The 16896-nt window shown below is 40.3% G+C and overlaps 3 protein-coding genes across 4 annotated transcripts; all 3 read right to left on the reverse strand.

The window, feature by feature from the left end:
- Positions 1-828: 828 nt before the first annotated feature.
- Positions 829-6438, reverse strand: LOC103990071 (vesicle-associated membrane protein 711). 2 transcript variants are annotated; one of them, XM_009409098.3, is made up of 4 exons: positions 6102-6430; positions 3155-3345; positions 1919-2082; positions 829-1102 (listed from the first exon to the last, which is right to left on the reverse strand). In XM_009409098.3, the coding sequence occupies exons 1-4, from the start codon at positions 6316-6318 to the stop codon at positions 1012-1014; spliced, it is 663 nt and encodes a 220-aa protein (XP_009407373.2). In that variant the 5' UTR covers positions 6319-6430; the 3' UTR covers positions 829-1011. The 2 variants fall into 2 exon arrangements, with proteins under 2 accessions (XP_009407373.2, XP_018682358.1); XM_018826813.2 differs by lacking the exon at positions 1919-2082 and having other exon boundaries at positions 6102-6438.
- Positions 6439-7052: 614 nt separating this feature from the next.
- Positions 7053-9652, reverse strand: LOC135677893 (probable glycosyltransferase At5g25310). Its single transcript, XM_065190305.1, has 4 exons — positions 9196-9652; positions 8939-9126; positions 8163-8532; positions 7053-7796 (listed from the first exon to the last, which is right to left on the reverse strand). Exons 1-4 carry the CDS (start codon positions 9625-9627, stop codon positions 7128-7130), a joined length of 1659 nt encoding a protein of 552 aa, XP_065046377.1. The 5' UTR covers positions 9628-9652; the 3' UTR covers positions 7053-7127.
- A 731-nt stretch (positions 9653-10383) lies between these two features.
- On the reverse strand, positions 10384-12947 carry LOC103990069 (probable monogalactosyldiacylglycerol synthase 3, chloroplastic). Its single transcript, XM_065189523.1, has 7 exons — positions 12469-12947; positions 12053-12225; positions 11792-11953; positions 11567-11708; positions 11266-11490; positions 11106-11168; positions 10384-10927 (listed from the first exon to the last, which is right to left on the reverse strand). The coding sequence occupies exons 1-7, from the start codon at positions 12793-12795 to the stop codon at positions 10550-10552; spliced, it is 1470 nt and encodes a 489-aa protein (XP_065045595.1). The 5' UTR covers positions 12796-12947; the 3' UTR covers positions 10384-10549.
- Positions 12948-16896: the final 3949 nt, after the last annotated feature.

Genomic DNA, 16896 nt, shown 5'->3' on the forward strand with positions numbered 1-16896 from the left:
AAACAGTTGGCCGTTAGCGATGGATAAACTTGTTAATATTTTTAATATCTTTGACCGAATCAAAACACGTCGATATAGACTGATCTTATCGGCAAATAATGGGCCACCTCAATAATTATTATTTAAACTTACTAATTTTTGAAACGTAGAGAGATTGTTCTCCTATTTCCTTTCTCAATAGTTTTATATTTTTTATTTTAAAAATAATAATAATAAAAATCTATTACTTATACCTCAACTTGACACACAAGTCATATCACTTATAACACTAATCAATGAAATATTTTGTAACAAAAGTCTTTTACTCTATTTCCTAAAATAAATTTTAGCTATAGCATCCTCCACCAATTTCTAAGGTTACTAAATTTCGAAATTTTAAAAGGGCCTCCCAAGTGACCTTTTCATTTCAAGACATTCTTGAAAACATAAAAAAATATTCACATACATTTATTTCAAGAAATTTATTACCTCACGATAAATGTTTTATATTAGACAACACTTTCTCATCGGTTCACTGTATTTGATTCCCATATCCAACCTAAATTGTTCTATTAGACATCGACCCCTGCATAAGGCATCATCGGCTCTACTATCTCAACTTCAATAATCTCAATCTTAAGAAAATGTCCAAATTCACCATGGTGAAATAATTATCCAACATCAATCAACAAAAACCGTTTTAAAAAGCTTGTGATAACTATTTCTCGGTTCAGATACTAGTTTGAAATAAGAAACCATGAGAAAGTTGGCAGGCAGGGAAGAGAGGAAGACATGAAGAAACTGTTCATATGATTTCTCTTGCTAGCTCAAGCAGGAAATGATATCAGATTGATCAAAACCGACATCACCAATAATAGAGAATATCATTTTAATTACAGATCTTTCCCAAAGGTAGTCACATCAAATATGTCAACAGACGAACTGAAACCAATATAATGCACGCACACTCAATAGATATGTTGGGTTCACAACTTGTAACCACCATAGGGAAAAAAAAAAAAAAAACTCATTCTACCTGATACAAGATGGCAAAGCGATGCCATGGCAGACAAATGCAAGCACGACATATATTATGATCAGGATAAGTAGAATCAGAGCAACCCTGCATCACAAATATTAAGTCAGAAGATGATTTTATAATAAAGCCTAAAAACTGAATGCTTCCTAAAAGAACATAGGAAAAGGCAGTAACATTTAAAAATGCAATAAGGCTGTAGATGACTAAGTTGTGCACTTGAGTGAATGCCTATAACAGGAAGTATTGTCCACAAGTATTGGGGTAGTGTGCAATGAACTACAAAATTGTAGAACAGAATAAACTTCACAGTGCTACAACTCGATCCTAATGTTACACCAAAACTCAATTTAAGCTGTTTAAATCTGTGATGTGTTATAGAAACATAAGGGCGTTTCTGATGAGAATATTCTCATCACCACTTTGGATTGCTCCATGTGCCCCTGTTGAGGAGAGCATAGGATGACAATTTACTTCTAGCTTGAAAGCATGGATCTCAGGATGTGATCTTGAACAAAAAGTTGCAGATTAGAGCATATTAGGCTTTAGCAAGCAGTTAACTACTATTAGATATAAAAGGTTCTGCTTATAATTCATAAGAAATATTTTAAGCTCCGGGTATTATGGCTATGGAATTATAAGATTATAAAGAGGGTAAAGACAAGACAACAAGGTTTTAAATACCAGTCTGATACCAGTTTCAACTTGTTGAACAGGTACAATACTGAGATACTGAGGTATGTGTACTGCCTAGTATCATTTGAAAAAGAATACCAAAAAATAAAATAAGAGGCAAACCAAGCGAGACTAATAGAAAAAATGCCAAAGTCAAAAAAGTAATAAAATAAATGCATGGAAAATAAAAAGTCAGTACTTAAAAATTTTAATGGGAAAATTTCATACGTGAGTTTAACATTTCTCCACCAAACAGTATTCCTAAAACGACGAGCTTGTTTCCTAAAGCGAATAGTGTTTCCTTGCATGTTTGTAGTTTTGTCAACCAGCAACTCCAATCGCTCTCCTCTTTCTAGTACTTTGTCAATATTCTCTATCATGACATCACGCACCTGGTATTTATACAGCCATCAGAATTAGTTATCAATTGGTCAAGAAGTTGAAAGTTAGAAATTGGTTAGATGCCGCTAAGGTAGAAAGTGACTAGTAGACACTGCTAATATTTCAGATAAAAGAAGACCCAGACTGCAAAAACAGTTAACATGGTTCCATACAAAGAGAGAGTACAAAATTATAGTGGACAATTAGCCAAATGAAAAGTATCACATCAATTGAAAGCAATGACCTAATGTAGCATGATGGATCAATGGAAGTCATCAGCCAGTTTGGTGCATTATGTATACTGAAGCCTGTAAAATCACATTCCAAGGTACATTGTTCCATTAGATGTTTGATGTTGGATAAAGGTCACCGGAATACAGACTGAAGTGACATGTACCAAACATGGATCGATGGGCTACTGCATGATTCCTACTATGCATGATGAATTGACATGAATCTAACAGACTGATGGGCACTATAGTATTAAGACAAACTGTGGATGCTATTCCGAATTCTGAAAATGTTGGCTGTCATATAAAGGTCTAAGAAAAATTCTCATATTATATATATATATATATATATATATATATATATATATAATTATTTATTTATGTATGTATGTATGTATATACACACACATATAGATGTCTATATGTATGTATGAATATTAACACATCCATTTATATGCATTTATAAATTTGTATGTGTGTATATAGTATGATGTTCACCAAATTGAGCTTTCAATCACACTGCATTAATATTGAAGCAGAGGCACCAACTTGTATCTCGACTCCATAAAAATAATCCACAGTCGCCAATAAGATATGAGCAAAAATTGCTGTGTTTCAAATTCTCCAGATGATATATCAAATAGACAAAATCAAACTTGCATAATGAAAGAAAATATGTAAATGATTGCAAATACATGTACAGTTTTGATCAAATAATGGTTTTTTGTGAAAAACAAGAAATTCAGTGTTCAGGATGTCAATGAAACAAGTTAATCTGGCTCGAAAAGTGTAATTCAACTAACGCAAGCATGAAGAAATTCTTAAACATCATAATTTGATTAATTTCAGATACCTGACTCATTTCACCCTTGATGCGATTCATCCTATCTGCATTAGGATCATTTGAATAGTAGTCCATCTGTTGACTTAACACCCGAGAAAACTCATCATTCATTGCATAAGCAGGGGCAGTGTGACAAGCATGACGATATGTCCTCACAAATCTTCCATGAATATCCTCAAGAAATGCAAAAGGAATTCTTCCTGTATAAGTCATTCAACAAGTCCAAAATGCCATGTCTTGAAAAATGTCTGTAAAATGCAACTTAATTCAAAAGCAACAATGTGCAAACAAAAAAGAAAAATTTCACGTAAGCCGCTACAGAAATAAACATTTTCATGTTCCCCACTCAATATGTTTAAATATCATATACCTTCTAAATTGCTGGAATTGGCACATTTTGACAGTTTAAAAATAAACATGCAATAATATCACTAGTTAAGACTTTAGGGAACACTATAACAATGGTCCATTCTGAAGGATACAATCAGGACTTTGCTTCATAAAACTTGTTGATGAAAAACATGCAGCATTCATATAATTTTCCATACAACCAATAGGCTTCAGTGGCTTGATGACAGAAAAATCTTGCATCTTTTGCCTCCAAGGATGCTTGTTCATCACTGGTTGTGCATATAATTGCACATATGCCAAAACAACTCTTAAGAATTACTTCTCAAATAAGCTCAATATGTAAGGTTACTCAACACAAAGATAATCCACATAAAATAGAACTCGAGACTGGCATTCAAGAAAATGGTTTAAAATACAAGTTGAAACAGTATGTATTGACTGACTTTTACCAATTCGGCCAAGCACTCATAACAGACCATACACCATGGTACAGATACACTGCTCATTTTAAATTTTAATATTTTATTCAACGACAACTGAGTGATATATGAATCAATATGCTGCCAACATCCCATTACCATACTGTCTTAACAAGTTGTCAAAAATAGAATATAACATATATTTAAAACCTTGTTCAAGAGAAAATCACCTATAGTTCGGATAACTACTCCGCAAGTGCCACAGATAAATTTACCATTAAAAAAAGAATAGAAAGGTTTGTGGCTTCGTCTCTTGCATAGTGATAATATGACCCATAAAGATAAGTAGGAACTGAACTAAAACAAGTTGAAATGAAATTGATATTTAGCTCATCATGAAGCTAGTCTCGGATGTTTATCTCATGCAAGTTCAAATCAACAAAAATAATAACTTCGAAATCATCTTACAAACATGTCACAATGTCAACATCCCCAAAAGTCAAATCATATATGCTAAATCATCAGGTATGCAAATTTACAAGTAACAAAAGAGTTTGGTTGCCAACAAAACTGCAAAAAGAACAACAATTACAATCCATAGTGACCCATCTATGTTGGTTTGGCTACATGATGTTCTTCCACCATCAAATTCTGTTTCGGGCAATCACTAGTCAGAAAATTCTGAGATGGAGTCTTGATTGCGCTAAATATTCTGGTATCGAAAAGGTATAAAGATATCAATTAGTCATCAGCTACGCATATACTTTGCCACCATTGAGCTTTGAACTTCGCTAAGGTTATTGTCACTAGTAGGTCACTCCCAAGCAACCTCCTAGCCAACCCTGTGCTCTTCAAGGCATCATGTTGACCTCACACAGAACCAATAAACCCAAAATAATTTAGTTTGAACTACTAGAGCACCACAGTTTTGGAGTCAAAGAAAGACCCATAATTCCATGCAACCAAGAATCGGTCCTCCTAAAATTCTTACAATATAAATACTCACAATGAAAGAAGGAAAATACAGCCTTCATCTTGGGTACATATTGCAGAGTGAATATTAATGCCTTTTGCCATCTTTGTTTTAACTTAAAAGTCAATTATAAAACAGACTATCTATAATATGAAATATAATTACATATCATTGCTCATTTTTGCACTAGAATGCAAAAAATATATTGTCCTCACCCATAAAATCAAGTATCAGGCAATATAATATATTATCTAAAGCATAATTTTGTCTAAAGCAATAGTAGACATACATCCCCCCTATAACTATGAATCTATAACTTAACTTTTTGACTTTATGAAAATCAGCCAATGGTATCATAAAAACATTATATCAATCGATACTGAAGATGGTTGTTGGACTTGAGAATAGCATTCTGCTAGAACTTCAACAAATCTACGAGTACAAGGCATCATGGTAGATATGTGTGGAAACGCCCAAAAGTATCAGACATATCTAAGGGGATTATGTTGAAGCAGCAACAAATGTAGGACTTCTTTGTATCATCAAATTTATAGAAGTAGTCCAGTGATGGTTCCACTTTGTTAGAAAATCCAAATCATTATCAGTATTTAACTGATTGAGAAATTAGTTGCAAGATTGATGATTAATTGTTAAACAAGTTTAATATATTTCTTCACATGGGAAGCAAGAAAGAGACTTGTGCTGACCAACTATAGTATGATGAAAAAAAAGATAAAATTTCGATCTCTTGAGTGTGCTCGAGTTTCAGTCCTACACTCATGATCTGTATTTAGATGTTAATTGGCCAAAGATGTCGAGACCACTTTTATAACAAATATGACAACAGAAGATCACCTTTCTTGCATTCGATCTGTCTACGGGGACCGGGTAGCTTTTATGGAAATAGGAAACAGTTTCTTTCTTGTTTCGGATTGCTCCCTTGGGCGATTAAACCTAATCCAAGATTTGTAATCTTCGAATCTTTTGATATTGTTTCATCAAGTTAATTAATGACGAGATTTTGAACATGGGAGGCCTGATCAAGAAGATCGAGTTCTTTTCCGATTTTATTTGGGTTTCCAAGAAAAAACCTTAAACATGATCAAGATCAATCCACAAACATCCACCGGCGTAGATTTCGATGAAAAAAGAGGGGATATCATGGATAGAAGACATCGGAAGGATACGAAGGATAGAAGGAGGGGGGACTCACTGCCGGCGGTGTCGTCGGCGACGCAGAGGACCGTGATGCCGTCGGTGCGCTTTACGTGGAAGACGTAGCGGTCCTGGGAGTACGATACGTGGGTATCGGTGGCACCGGGTATGCGCTCCAGTATCTGCCGCGCCACGGCGCTCGCGTTCGTGGTGGCCCCGCTGAACTCCGCCAACACCACCGATCCCCGCGCCACCAGAGCGTAGAGGATCGCCATCTCCTTGTCTCCTCTTCTCCTCTTTCTCCCTCTGTGTAATTAATTTCACCTAATAATCTCAAGAGTTGACGAGGGGAAAAAAAAAAAAAGATGGAAAGGAAGACGGAGAAGGAACGAGAACGGAAGATGAAATAGGGACGGAGATGGAAACAACCACGGCGACCTCACGGTGGGTTGGGCCCCTTGACGGGGATTTACAACCTGTACGTCTCAAAGCGTACACAATCAACTTCTAGCAGTGAAGGGAGACGTGGGGTCCATCCAGATCATGCATACCCTTCGTTGTCGAGGAGGTACTTTTGGGTCCGTCCTCTGGGACGCGAAATTATACTCGTGATTTTGGTAAATCATTAATCACAATCGAACGAGAATGGCGCTGCGGCATCAGCGGACGGTCGAGATGATGAAGCTGTCTAAACGCATCAATTCCCGTGCTTGATGACTTGTACACGTCGCTGCCACTGCGTTTTCGACCGCCACCCGTCCCGCTTCGGTGCGTTAGAATCGACGAAGCTACGATGGAACGGTAGGACCAGAAATTAGAGCTTTTGATTGGCCCGATCGTGCCCGGCCCAGTAGCTGATTGCTTGGACCATCGACTCTCTCCGGTTCAATCATCATCTTTCTTGATCTACTCTATATTATGTTCATCAAACTCCATATTGCATATTTGCACATACTAACCAAAACATATTACAGACCTCATCTTTCTTGATCTACTGAGCAAGCGAAAATTAACAGCAGCAGCAAAACTGGCATTAGGAAGAAAAAGAGGAAGATCTTGATTCAGCCGGAAACCTCCAAATCTCTCACACCAGCTTTATGTTGAGCCTCCTCAACCACACCGAGTGCAGGATCATATGGAACACATCAAACCTCTTCGCTGGTTGGTTCAACACGAAGTGGCGCTTCACTGCCTTCACCCCATCCCTCAGCCTACTCAGCTCCGCCATCGATACGCCTTCCAGGACTTGCTTCAGCCTCGGTATGTCCTCCACCGCGACCGACACCGAGAACGACTCCCACCTCAGCACATCGCTGAACGGCAGCACGTAGCTCTTCGATATGATCACCGGCACGCACTCGGCGTAGATGGCCTCCACCACCCTGGGGCTCGCCACCTCGTACCCGCTCGGGCAGAGGCAGAAGCGGGACCTGAGCATGAAGGAGTAGTAGTCGAGGCCGTGGGGGAGGTACTCGTGAACTGGGAGGCCGGCGTCGCGGCCCTTCCAGTGGCGGAGGAGGAGGTGGCGGATGGGGCCGTGAAGGCCGCCGGCGAAGAAGGCGAGGTAGGGGCGGGAAGCGAGGCCGGGGAGCCGAGGGGACAGGAGCTGGCGGGGGACGTGACCGGTGTATAGGTTGATCTCCGGGATGCTGACGTCCTTCCGTGGATCGAAGCCTTCGGAGGTGTTGGCGTTGCAAAGGGCTCGGATGGAGTTCTCGTAGAGGTTAGGATTGGATCTTGATGCATGAGGACCCTAATTCACATTGGAAAACATTCTCATATTATTATTATCAAGTATATTTCACAAAATAATATATACATAATAATTAACTGTATTATGCACAGAACTGACCACTTTATTAGTTCTCCTAATCGTTTCCTAAATGTCACATGATGTTCATGTCCTTAAAGCCTTTATTGTCTTTTCGTAAATCTATTTACATTCCATTATATATTTATATAAAATTAATACGCTTGGTTAATTCCCTGCTTTGGCCGTTGGAACTTGGTAGATACCTCATCTCCCTGGGGCTTCCAAGACTCTTGGGTGAGGCTCAAGGGATCTTACCCCTCGAACAAGAAGAGAAGAAGTTGAGAGCTAAAACGCATGCGTACGTACCCAGTCATGGCAGGAGAGCATGAAGTGATCGGCCCCGGCGGAGCGATTCCAGAAGGGATGCTTCGACGCGATGACGTCGACGTAGTCGGCGACGAATCGTTTGAACGTGGTGTGGTCGTACGGCGACGGGCGGTGGATGAAGTGGACCATGTTGGTGACGCTGAAGGGGAGGAAGAACGCATGAGCTCGCGCCGGATCCCATGTCCTTAGCCGTCGTCTGCCGCCGGAGTCCGGGCGGGTGATCTCCATTTCCTCTATGAACCTCCCCTCGGTGGTGTAGATGTTCTTGCATGGCCCCTCGTGCACCAGCGGCGGCTCCCCCTCTTCGTAGACATACACTCTGAACCTCCTCTCCATCTCCGTGTAGCTCCTGCAAGCAAACCAAGGGAGAATTCACAGATTAAAATGATGTCGACTCCAGTGAGCATAAGCAGGTAATGATGGGGGGAGGGGGGGGGGGGGCGGTGGTGGGACAAGATCATTCTATCTACGTAAAGCAGAAGCGTTTTCACCGCGCGTGGGAAGGGCATTACTTATCACCTACTGTTCTCTTTTGGGAAAACAAAAGGCTTTCTTATCGCTATAAAGAAAGATCAATTTCGTTAGAAAAGAGAAAAGGGACGATTTACAAGTGTGGTAGTAACATATTATCTTGGTCTTGTTTCGTTCCATCATTACAAGTGCCATTTAGTTGTGGAGGCGTCAAAGGAAAGCCTACAATTGCCAGGGAAGCAGTGTGGGAATTCCAGGAGGGATTAGGTGAGTTGTAGACATACCGGAAGAATGCTGTGGGGTTCCGGTAGATGGTAGATAGTAGAGGCACGTCTTCCCCGTGAGCAGGAACCGAGGAGGCGTTTGCTCGTCGGGAGGCAGCTCTTCTGATCGCCGCCCGTGCCATGGCCAGTTCCTGTTCCACCGCGCCATCATCGCCATCGCTCTTTTTCTTCTTCTCGTTCTTCTGCTTCTGAATTCCGGCCCGCAAATCGTATCAGAGACTGTGGTAAATGACAACAACGATTCAAGAACTACCCACCTGACGGTGAGTTCCTTCAGAATGAACGGTATGTTCATCGAGAAGACTGGCATTAGAGGCTAGGTTTTGCGAGGATCTAGCGATCGGCGTGGCCGGCGGCGAAAGGAGCATAGAGTCGGCGAGGCGTAGCAGCTCGACAGTGGCAGCCGAGGCTGAGGGGGCAGGGATACTGATCGGACTCGAACAGTGGTTGAAGGCAAAGAGGAGGAGAATGACAGCGGAGGAGACGAGGGTGACGAGGAGGGCATGGCTCCAGTAGCCATGGCCGCGGCATTCCATCCCTCGACTGAGAGTGCCAGAAAGAACGCGGAAAGGGTTCTGTGAGGAATGGAGCAGGGGAGGACGAAGAATAAGTAAGGCTTTAGGTGAGGAAGATTCACTGGTTGCTGATTCTTTGCTTGCAGGAATATGGAGATTCCTAGCCTCCTCCATGAAGAGAAGAAGTGGGAGGCCAACACGGGCCTGTGTGTTTTGTGACGCGCTGTTGTCCCTTAAGCATATGCTCTGCTCTTTGCTCCCTTCATAGTGTTGAGTAAATTACACGAGCTAAGGTTAGAGTAGGACACAAGTAATGATGGGGTAGGATGAGCTTCCAGAATGCAACACCATGAAAAGTAAAACCATAGAGTGTAACGCGTTTTGGTTGTGTTTTTGATCAAACAATTATACATTAATTCATTGTTTCAAGATAGCTTTTTTTCATTAAATCAGAAAGATGTATTGAGACAAAAAAGATATATGTATAGGGAGAGATGAGAGTAAGATTTTATACGACTACGAAGCTGTTATACCTCTCAAAAATGATGTTATCCTGACGAGCGTGTTCGGAGGAATCATAGGGGTTGATTCAAGCAGAGGGTACCAGAATTCTTATTTACTACTCTTTCTTTCTTGTGCTGCAAAGGAAGCTTCAACAAGAAGGTATATTCGAAAGCACCGGAATCATTCATGTTCCAGAGCGTGTGATCTGTCATTCTGCGGAGGATGATGGAGAACATTTGTTCTTCGAATTTCTCGCATTTAAATCTTAGATGCGATGTTCAAGTTGATTGCTCTTTTTTTTTTTTTTACAGAGGACTCTTCCTATAAGATGATACTATAAGCAATATCGATAAGACACATTCGATACTTGAGTCAGAGTTTAAGAGAATCTACCTAGTTCAAAAATTTCCATACAAAGTCCTTAGAAACAAATCCAGCTCGCTCATTCACCTGAATCACTCGATGACAAAGATTTGACTTCAACAAAAGTTCAGCTGCGTTGCTATGAAGTTAGACAGACAATGAGGACATCTTTACAAATATATTGACAGCGTAGAAATGTAGACTTGGATATGAGTTGCACACACGCCAATTAGAACAAGAACAGAGAATCTGAACAGGGTTTGCACGGGAAAATGAAGCCACTTTCAAGGCCAAAGAATGTCAACAGTAGCTGTACAGTAAGCAGATGGTGTAGACTGGGAGGCATGTCACACTGGTGCAGAAAGAATGGAGTCAGGGAATCAGAGATCCGTGACAAACGCCCTTGCCGTTCAGCCAGCTCATGGATGTCCCTTACAATGTCGAAGACTGCATCGGGTTGTGCCAGTTTCAGGGCATTTTGAGACATTTTCTTCAACTCCTCTGATTCGGGGCCGAACCACCGGGCAACAAGGCTTGCTGTTTGCTTGGAGCTTTTGGAGAATACTCCGGCCCCGTTGTCGACAACGTAAGGAACATTGCCAACCTCCTGCGAGGAAGAAAGGTACTGTTGTAATGCTGCACTTGATGATTACCACAGAGAAGAGGCTTAAAAAAGCTTTGAATTCGACAACTTCGTGCGAAAACAAACCTGTCCAGCCTAACGAGAACATAGAGCAATCTCAAAAAGAATCAGCACTGCAACGAAACCAAGAAAAGAATCATACCTTTGTTATGATGCAATCACAGGCTCCCATCCATTTCTCCGTTTGGGTTACGAATCCCTTTATCTGTAAATCACCAATGAATTCTTAGTGGACATCCTGCAAAATCAAAGATCATGAACTTGTAATGGTAGATCACTTGGATCTTTAACAAGTTCAGCACCTTCACAGGTATCTTCCACTGAATGGCTCGTAGGGTAGAGCTTAAAGTTTGGTTGCGGCCACAAATGACGACGAGTTGCCCAATCGGTTTGCCAAGCTCCTTGTCGAGTAGTGATTCACCGAGGGCTTTGGCAGTCTTCTTAACTGGACCCATTCCCTCACCTCCTCCCATGAGCAAGACCGCAGGAAGTTGAGGATCCATCTCCAGCTCTTTCCTCAGTTCATCCTGTAAGGTGATATAGGCATCTATACTTCCACTCCAGAAGAAAACTCAGTAGGTGCACGATTAACTCAGGACAAACCTTGACTAAGACTGCACGACAGAAGGAAGGTCTGATGGGCAAACCGAACACACGGATCCGTGAAGGCTCTAGGCCATCCGCTGAAGCCCTCTTTGATACTTCCTCCGATGGGCAATAGCATCTGTTAACACCGGTGTGGAACCTGAAACAGCTACGGTTCTTCCATTAATTACAGGTCGTATACAGAGATGGCAGCATGAGCTTGGTTAATGTGGTTGAACGCACCATGTAGGGTGGCAGGTGTCGAGGTCAGTGATGACAGTCGCAAAAATAACTCTTTTCTGAAGGTTCTGCCATTTCAGCACCCACAAAGGAATGTGCTGCATGAGAGGATGGACGCTGATGATGATATCAGGCTTGTACTTCTTCAGACCGGCCTCCATCTTCCTTCACTCGTAGATAATGCATGGATTAGAATGTGTCCGTAGTTGTTTCTTCGTCATTAGCATTGATGGAGAGCAGATACTGCATGGGAACAGTCCTTACTTGGCGTGGAAGGCTGCGATGGCAGCAAGATACAAGTTATGAACCCATCGAGGAGAGGTGCTGTGAAAGGCCACCTTCCATAATTGCACATGCTTCACCATGAACTTGCAGGACCTCTCCATATCGTTCAGCGGCCATCCCGCATGCTCCATAAACAAATCTTTCACAAACACCTGCATATGAAAGGGAGAAACATACATCACATTGTATGTGCTCTGATTCATTAATTGGTTGTTCAGGAAGAGGCATCGCAAGAAGAGTTAATCAGACGAGAAATCGAGATTAACAAGAAAATATTCAAATTAGAACACAGCAAGCATTAGGTCCGAGATCTTTGATAGCAACCTGTACACTAAACCTATGGCTTAGCACGAAGGACGACAAGGAAAGAGGAGAAATCAACGAGGGAGGCCTACCCTGTACTCATCCCCGAACTCGATACGGAAGGCATCACGGATGGCCTCCGCAGAAGCCCGGTGACCGCCGCCGGTGTCGCTCATCAGGATAAGCACGTTCTTGGTCCGCTCGGCCCCGATCTGGGCCAGCTCCAAGGTGCCCTCCTCCTCCTCCTCCCAGAACCCGATGTCGCCGTCGTCCCCGACCGCTGAGCCGCCGCTTCCATCCGCACTGCTCCACGAGAGGCTCTTCCTCTTCCGCTGCTGCTGCTGGGCGTGGTAGGCCGTCACGCTCTGGATCACCACCTCACGTATGGACCGCCACGGCGACTCCACTAGCACTCCCATGGCTCACCACCCTTCCCCTCCGCCGCGTGGTGGTGGTTGCGGCAGAAGGTTGAGGAACGATCGGAGAGAGCCGCCAAGTCCGAGCGCTTCGGCGATGGAAAACCAAAGGTGGTGGTGTTTGAAATCGTGGTATAGGTCGGACCAACGCTCGGGAATAGTAGTGGGAGAAGAGTAGGCCAAGCTGGCACAGCGAAGGCCAATAATTATTACTGCTCCATGCTAAGAAAGAGGGATAATTCCAGGAAATATGGCCTATTAAATGGTAAGAAAATGTGGTTGGGGAAATATTGCAGATACCCCCTTGATATTTTTCTGATACATGAAGAAAGCCTCCGTGTTTCTCATCGATGTCTTGGGTGTTACGTTGACCTGTCTACATCACAACCGACAATTTCAGCTATATCGAATTTGGAATCAGAATCAGAATCAAAATTGATTTTGATTGTCAATTCACAAACCGACAGTTTCGATTCGAGAATGATAATTTTCATTTCGATTTCAATTATTAGTTTCGAATCAGAATAACATATTTTATTTTTATTTATCCTGAAATATATTTTTAATTAGTCATTTACTAAATTATTAAAAGGGATAGATTCATTAGTTAAGGGATATTTAGGTTTTTCTATTTTTATTAATTAAAATTTTTGGTTTCAATTCTTGACCCATTTGATTTTGATTCAAATCAATCACGATCGAGATAGCTCATACTTTATTTTTCTATAAAAGGATTCTTACTCCTCTTTTTCAATAATATACACTTAACACCCAAGAAACTTATTATTCCGATTATATTCCACTGTGATCTTTAAAGATAAGTCTAACAATATGCTAATTCATTTATAAATATGTATTATATTTTTTTTGTTATTTGGATAGATAATTATTTTTGTACACGTCAAGCTAGATTAGCTGAACGATAAAAAGTTCAAATATAGAGAAACTTACATATAAAAAAATTAGAAATTAAAATTTGATCGGAGAAGATAATAAAGAATATATATATATATATATATATATATATATATATCTTCGGAAGATCATGAAACAAGCAAACAAAACTTTTTTAAGGGAATAGATCATTTTATATAGTAAACAAGCAAACAAAACAAGCAAATAGATCATTTTATATAGTATTTTTTTTAAGGGAATCAGAGAATCTTTCACCGAAAGGCTTTCCAAAGCTTAATTTTAATTTAATTATTTAATTATATAAAATTACATATAGAACGTTTATACAAAAATTAAAACTTCCTACGTATTACAAGTAGGGTTTAATGGGTTAACTATCTTATCAATTTTATTTGACCTAAATTACTAACTAAAATACTTAAGTTGAAGTGGATAATAGTACACGTCATCCTTTTGACTCCATTTGTAAATAATCTTTTCTTACATATTCCTCTTAACTTTTTTTAATTTATTTTTAAATTATATAAAAATTAAATATATAATATTTATAAATAAATTCAAACTTAGAATATGTCACTATCTGGTAGTGATAGGTTAACTGGCTAATAACTTCCTTTGGCTAAAATCATTGACTAAAATATTTAAATTGAAATTGATAATAATACATTCATCAGATTCTTATAAATAAATTTTAGTCTTGCTTCACTTAGACTAATCGGGATTTTATAATTTTTTCTATTCAATGCGTACTCCATGTGATGGATTCCTCTTAACAACGGATGGAGAAAACTCATATCAGACTCTCAATAGTGGATGGAGTGATATGGTATCTCTCGCTCGCGCAAGTTGAGACACATTCCTTCCAACAAATAATGGAGGAACCGTCTAACCATCACATTTAACGGCCTACTAATCCCTAAAGAGAATCACCATACATGCTCTTGACAAGGATACATAGTCCATCATAATCATTTATTCATGCATATATCTAAAAAATAATATGATAAAATATTATAAGAGAACCATTAGTGACTCCGCACTATGATGGACCTGAAGCTCCTTTCACATATTACATTTTTAGTATAGTTACACATATTACATAATAACAATCATATTAATATCATAAAATAATAAATAAATAAAAATAAAATAAAATATTTTTAAATAAAATATGTAGATAAAATTTTTTAATTTATCAAATCATAAAAGGTAATGTCTCTCAATAGTCTTTAATCAATCTGAACTTTAATTGAAATAGCTTTGATAAGGTATATTTTGGGCGCTAGACATGTCACGATCAACACCACGCCACGCCATCGCCAAGTCAGCAAGAGGAGCACTCCCGTGCACCGAGCCAAGATCCGTACCAAGGCACTCCTCGGTACATCTCGTCCCGGAAAGCTTAGGACGGTGCCGTATGGCACCGTTCTGCGCGTTTCGAGATGGCGACCGCACAAAGGTACCTCCTCACCCCTCGAGGATCAATCGCCATGCTAAACCCATGTATGGCTGACCATCGTACAGTAGTATAAAAACTCATAGCCGACATCTGGCCAGGGGAGAGGCAAAACAAAGAGAACCAAGCACTAACTTACTCGTTGAGGGGCCAAAGTCGATAACTACCCAACGAGGGCCTTCTATACAGGAGAGCAACCACCACCCCCCCGACACGCGACCATCCCAATCGAGAGGTGTCTTCCTCTATACGGATCCGACATCCTGATCGGCACCCAGGGCCTTCTATCCAGGAGAGCGACCACCCCCCGAGGCGTAATCATCCCGACTGAGAGACACCAACCAACATCCCGATGCTAACATCCTGACCTGCGGTCGATCAACCTCGGTGACTTGTTCGGTCGATCATTGACTCCCGACATCGACCTGTAAACCAGGGCGTGCTGACTTATTAGCCACGGTACATCAGTTCACCAACAAGCTTTATTAACTTAATCTAGACTAAACTCAATTTGGACTTAATTAAATCAACCTCAAATCTAAAATTACCTATTTAATTTAGATTTAATTGATTTTAATGAAGTCTAATACGTTGAATTAGTCATATGTTTCAATTAATATACGGACGAGACAAAATTAAATTCGAGACAAGTATAAGATGGGGACAAAACGCAAAAGACTTGAAGGTCACTATACTCGGAGTGGACAATGGACTCCCTTTGGAAGCCACACTATGCCTTTGGAATTTTCTCCACTTTCTTGTAGTCTCACATCCACTAATATATATTAGATATTTTTAAGTAATTGATATTTCATTCTTCTTGATATATTGAAACGACTATGCATATTTATTGAGATAATTTAAAATAAAAAAATCAAGAGGGATATATCAGAAAGTCGGCAAATATTTACATGGTTTGATATCATCTAGAAAATCATATTTATGAGTAAAATTAAATATAATGAATATTTCTCATGAATTAAGATAATATTTGAATTCTTCTCTTTTAACTTACCTTTAATCTATTCTAGAAAGCTAAAGGCACTCAAATATTTTTGTATGTCAATCAGATTCTTATTCTCCTGATACCAATCAAAACTTATCAATTGATTGCCATAATGAAGCTAAGATAAAGGACAAATGACCCATTCAATCGCCGGGGGGCAATGGTCCTCGGGCGATTGATCAAACATATGCCCCCTTTCCATCAACCTCTATGGGCGATTGACCGTAGGGAGTTGCTTGAGTCGACCTTCTTATTCATCAAGGAATAACGGCTCCTGAGTGACCGATCATATCGACTTCTCCTTTCTTCGACCTCTGTGATTGACAGCCCTCAGGGGGCTATATGGGTTGATCGTCCATAAGGACAAATAACGAAAAGAGGGTGTTATGACAATCATGAAAGGTTCACTCGATTGTTCAAGTATAAAAGTTGACCCCCAAGCGTATGTAGGAGGACCTTTGGACACTAAATCTTCTCATCCCTAATATTCTCGAAAACTAATTTGATCGTCGAAGGAATCGGATCGAGAAATCTCCTAACATCGATCGTTGTATATAATCCTAAGAAGATCAAAATATAACTTTCAACTCGAGAACGTCATCTCGAATCCACCTCAGCCACCTCACTTTCATTGCGATTGCGATTGCCCTCTAGGATCATCACGAGGGACACTCAAACGATTGCACGCCTTTAGGTCATGATTCAATCGTGTTGACTCCGGATCGGA

This window comes from Musa acuminata, chromosome BXJ1-6 (assembly GCF_036884655.1).
Source record: "Musa acuminata AAA Group cultivar baxijiao chromosome BXJ1-6, Cavendish_Baxijiao_AAA, whole genome shotgun sequence".
Taxonomy (NCBI): domain Eukaryota; kingdom Viridiplantae; phylum Streptophyta; class Magnoliopsida; order Zingiberales; family Musaceae; genus Musa; species Musa acuminata.

Bases quoted from the DNA above. Each gene is read 5' to 3' on its own strand.
- LOC135677893 (XM_065190305.1), bottom strand. From the start codon at position 9,627: ATGGAGGAGGCTAGGAATCTCCATATTCCTGCAAGCAAAGAATCAGCA. The intron at 8,533-8,938 runs GTATGTCTACAA...GTTTGCTTGCAG, and splicing joins AACCCCACAGCATTCTTCCG to GAGCTACACGGAGATGGAGA. The intron at 7,797-8,162 runs GTACGTACGCAT...AATGTGAATTAG, and splicing joins TGCTCTCCTGCCATGACTGG to GGTCCTCATGCATCAAGATC.
- LOC103990069 (XM_065189523.1), bottom strand. From the start codon at position 12,795: ATGGGAGTGCTAGTGGAGTCGCCGTGGCGGTCCATACGTGAGGTGGTG. The intron at 11,491-11,566 runs GTTTGTCCTGAG...ATCACCTTACAG, and splicing joins GTCGTGCAGTCTTAGTCAAG to GATGAACTGAGGAAAGAGCT. The intron at 11,169-11,265 runs GTGCTGAACTTG...GGTGATTTACAG, and splicing joins AGTGGAAGATACCTGTGAAG to ATAAAGGGATTCGTAACCCA.
- LOC103990071 (XM_009409098.3), bottom strand. From the start codon at position 6,318: ATGGCGATCCTCTACGCTCTGGTGGCGCGGGGATCGGTGGTGTTGGCG. The intron at 3,346-6,101 runs GTGAGTCCCCCC...TGACTTATACAG, and splicing joins CGCCGACGACACCGCCGGCA to GAAGAATTCCTTTTGCATTT. The intron at 1,103-1,918 runs GTATGAAATTTT...TTTGTGATGCAG, and splicing joins TGGAGAAATGTTAAACTCAC to GGTTGCTCTGATTCTACTTA.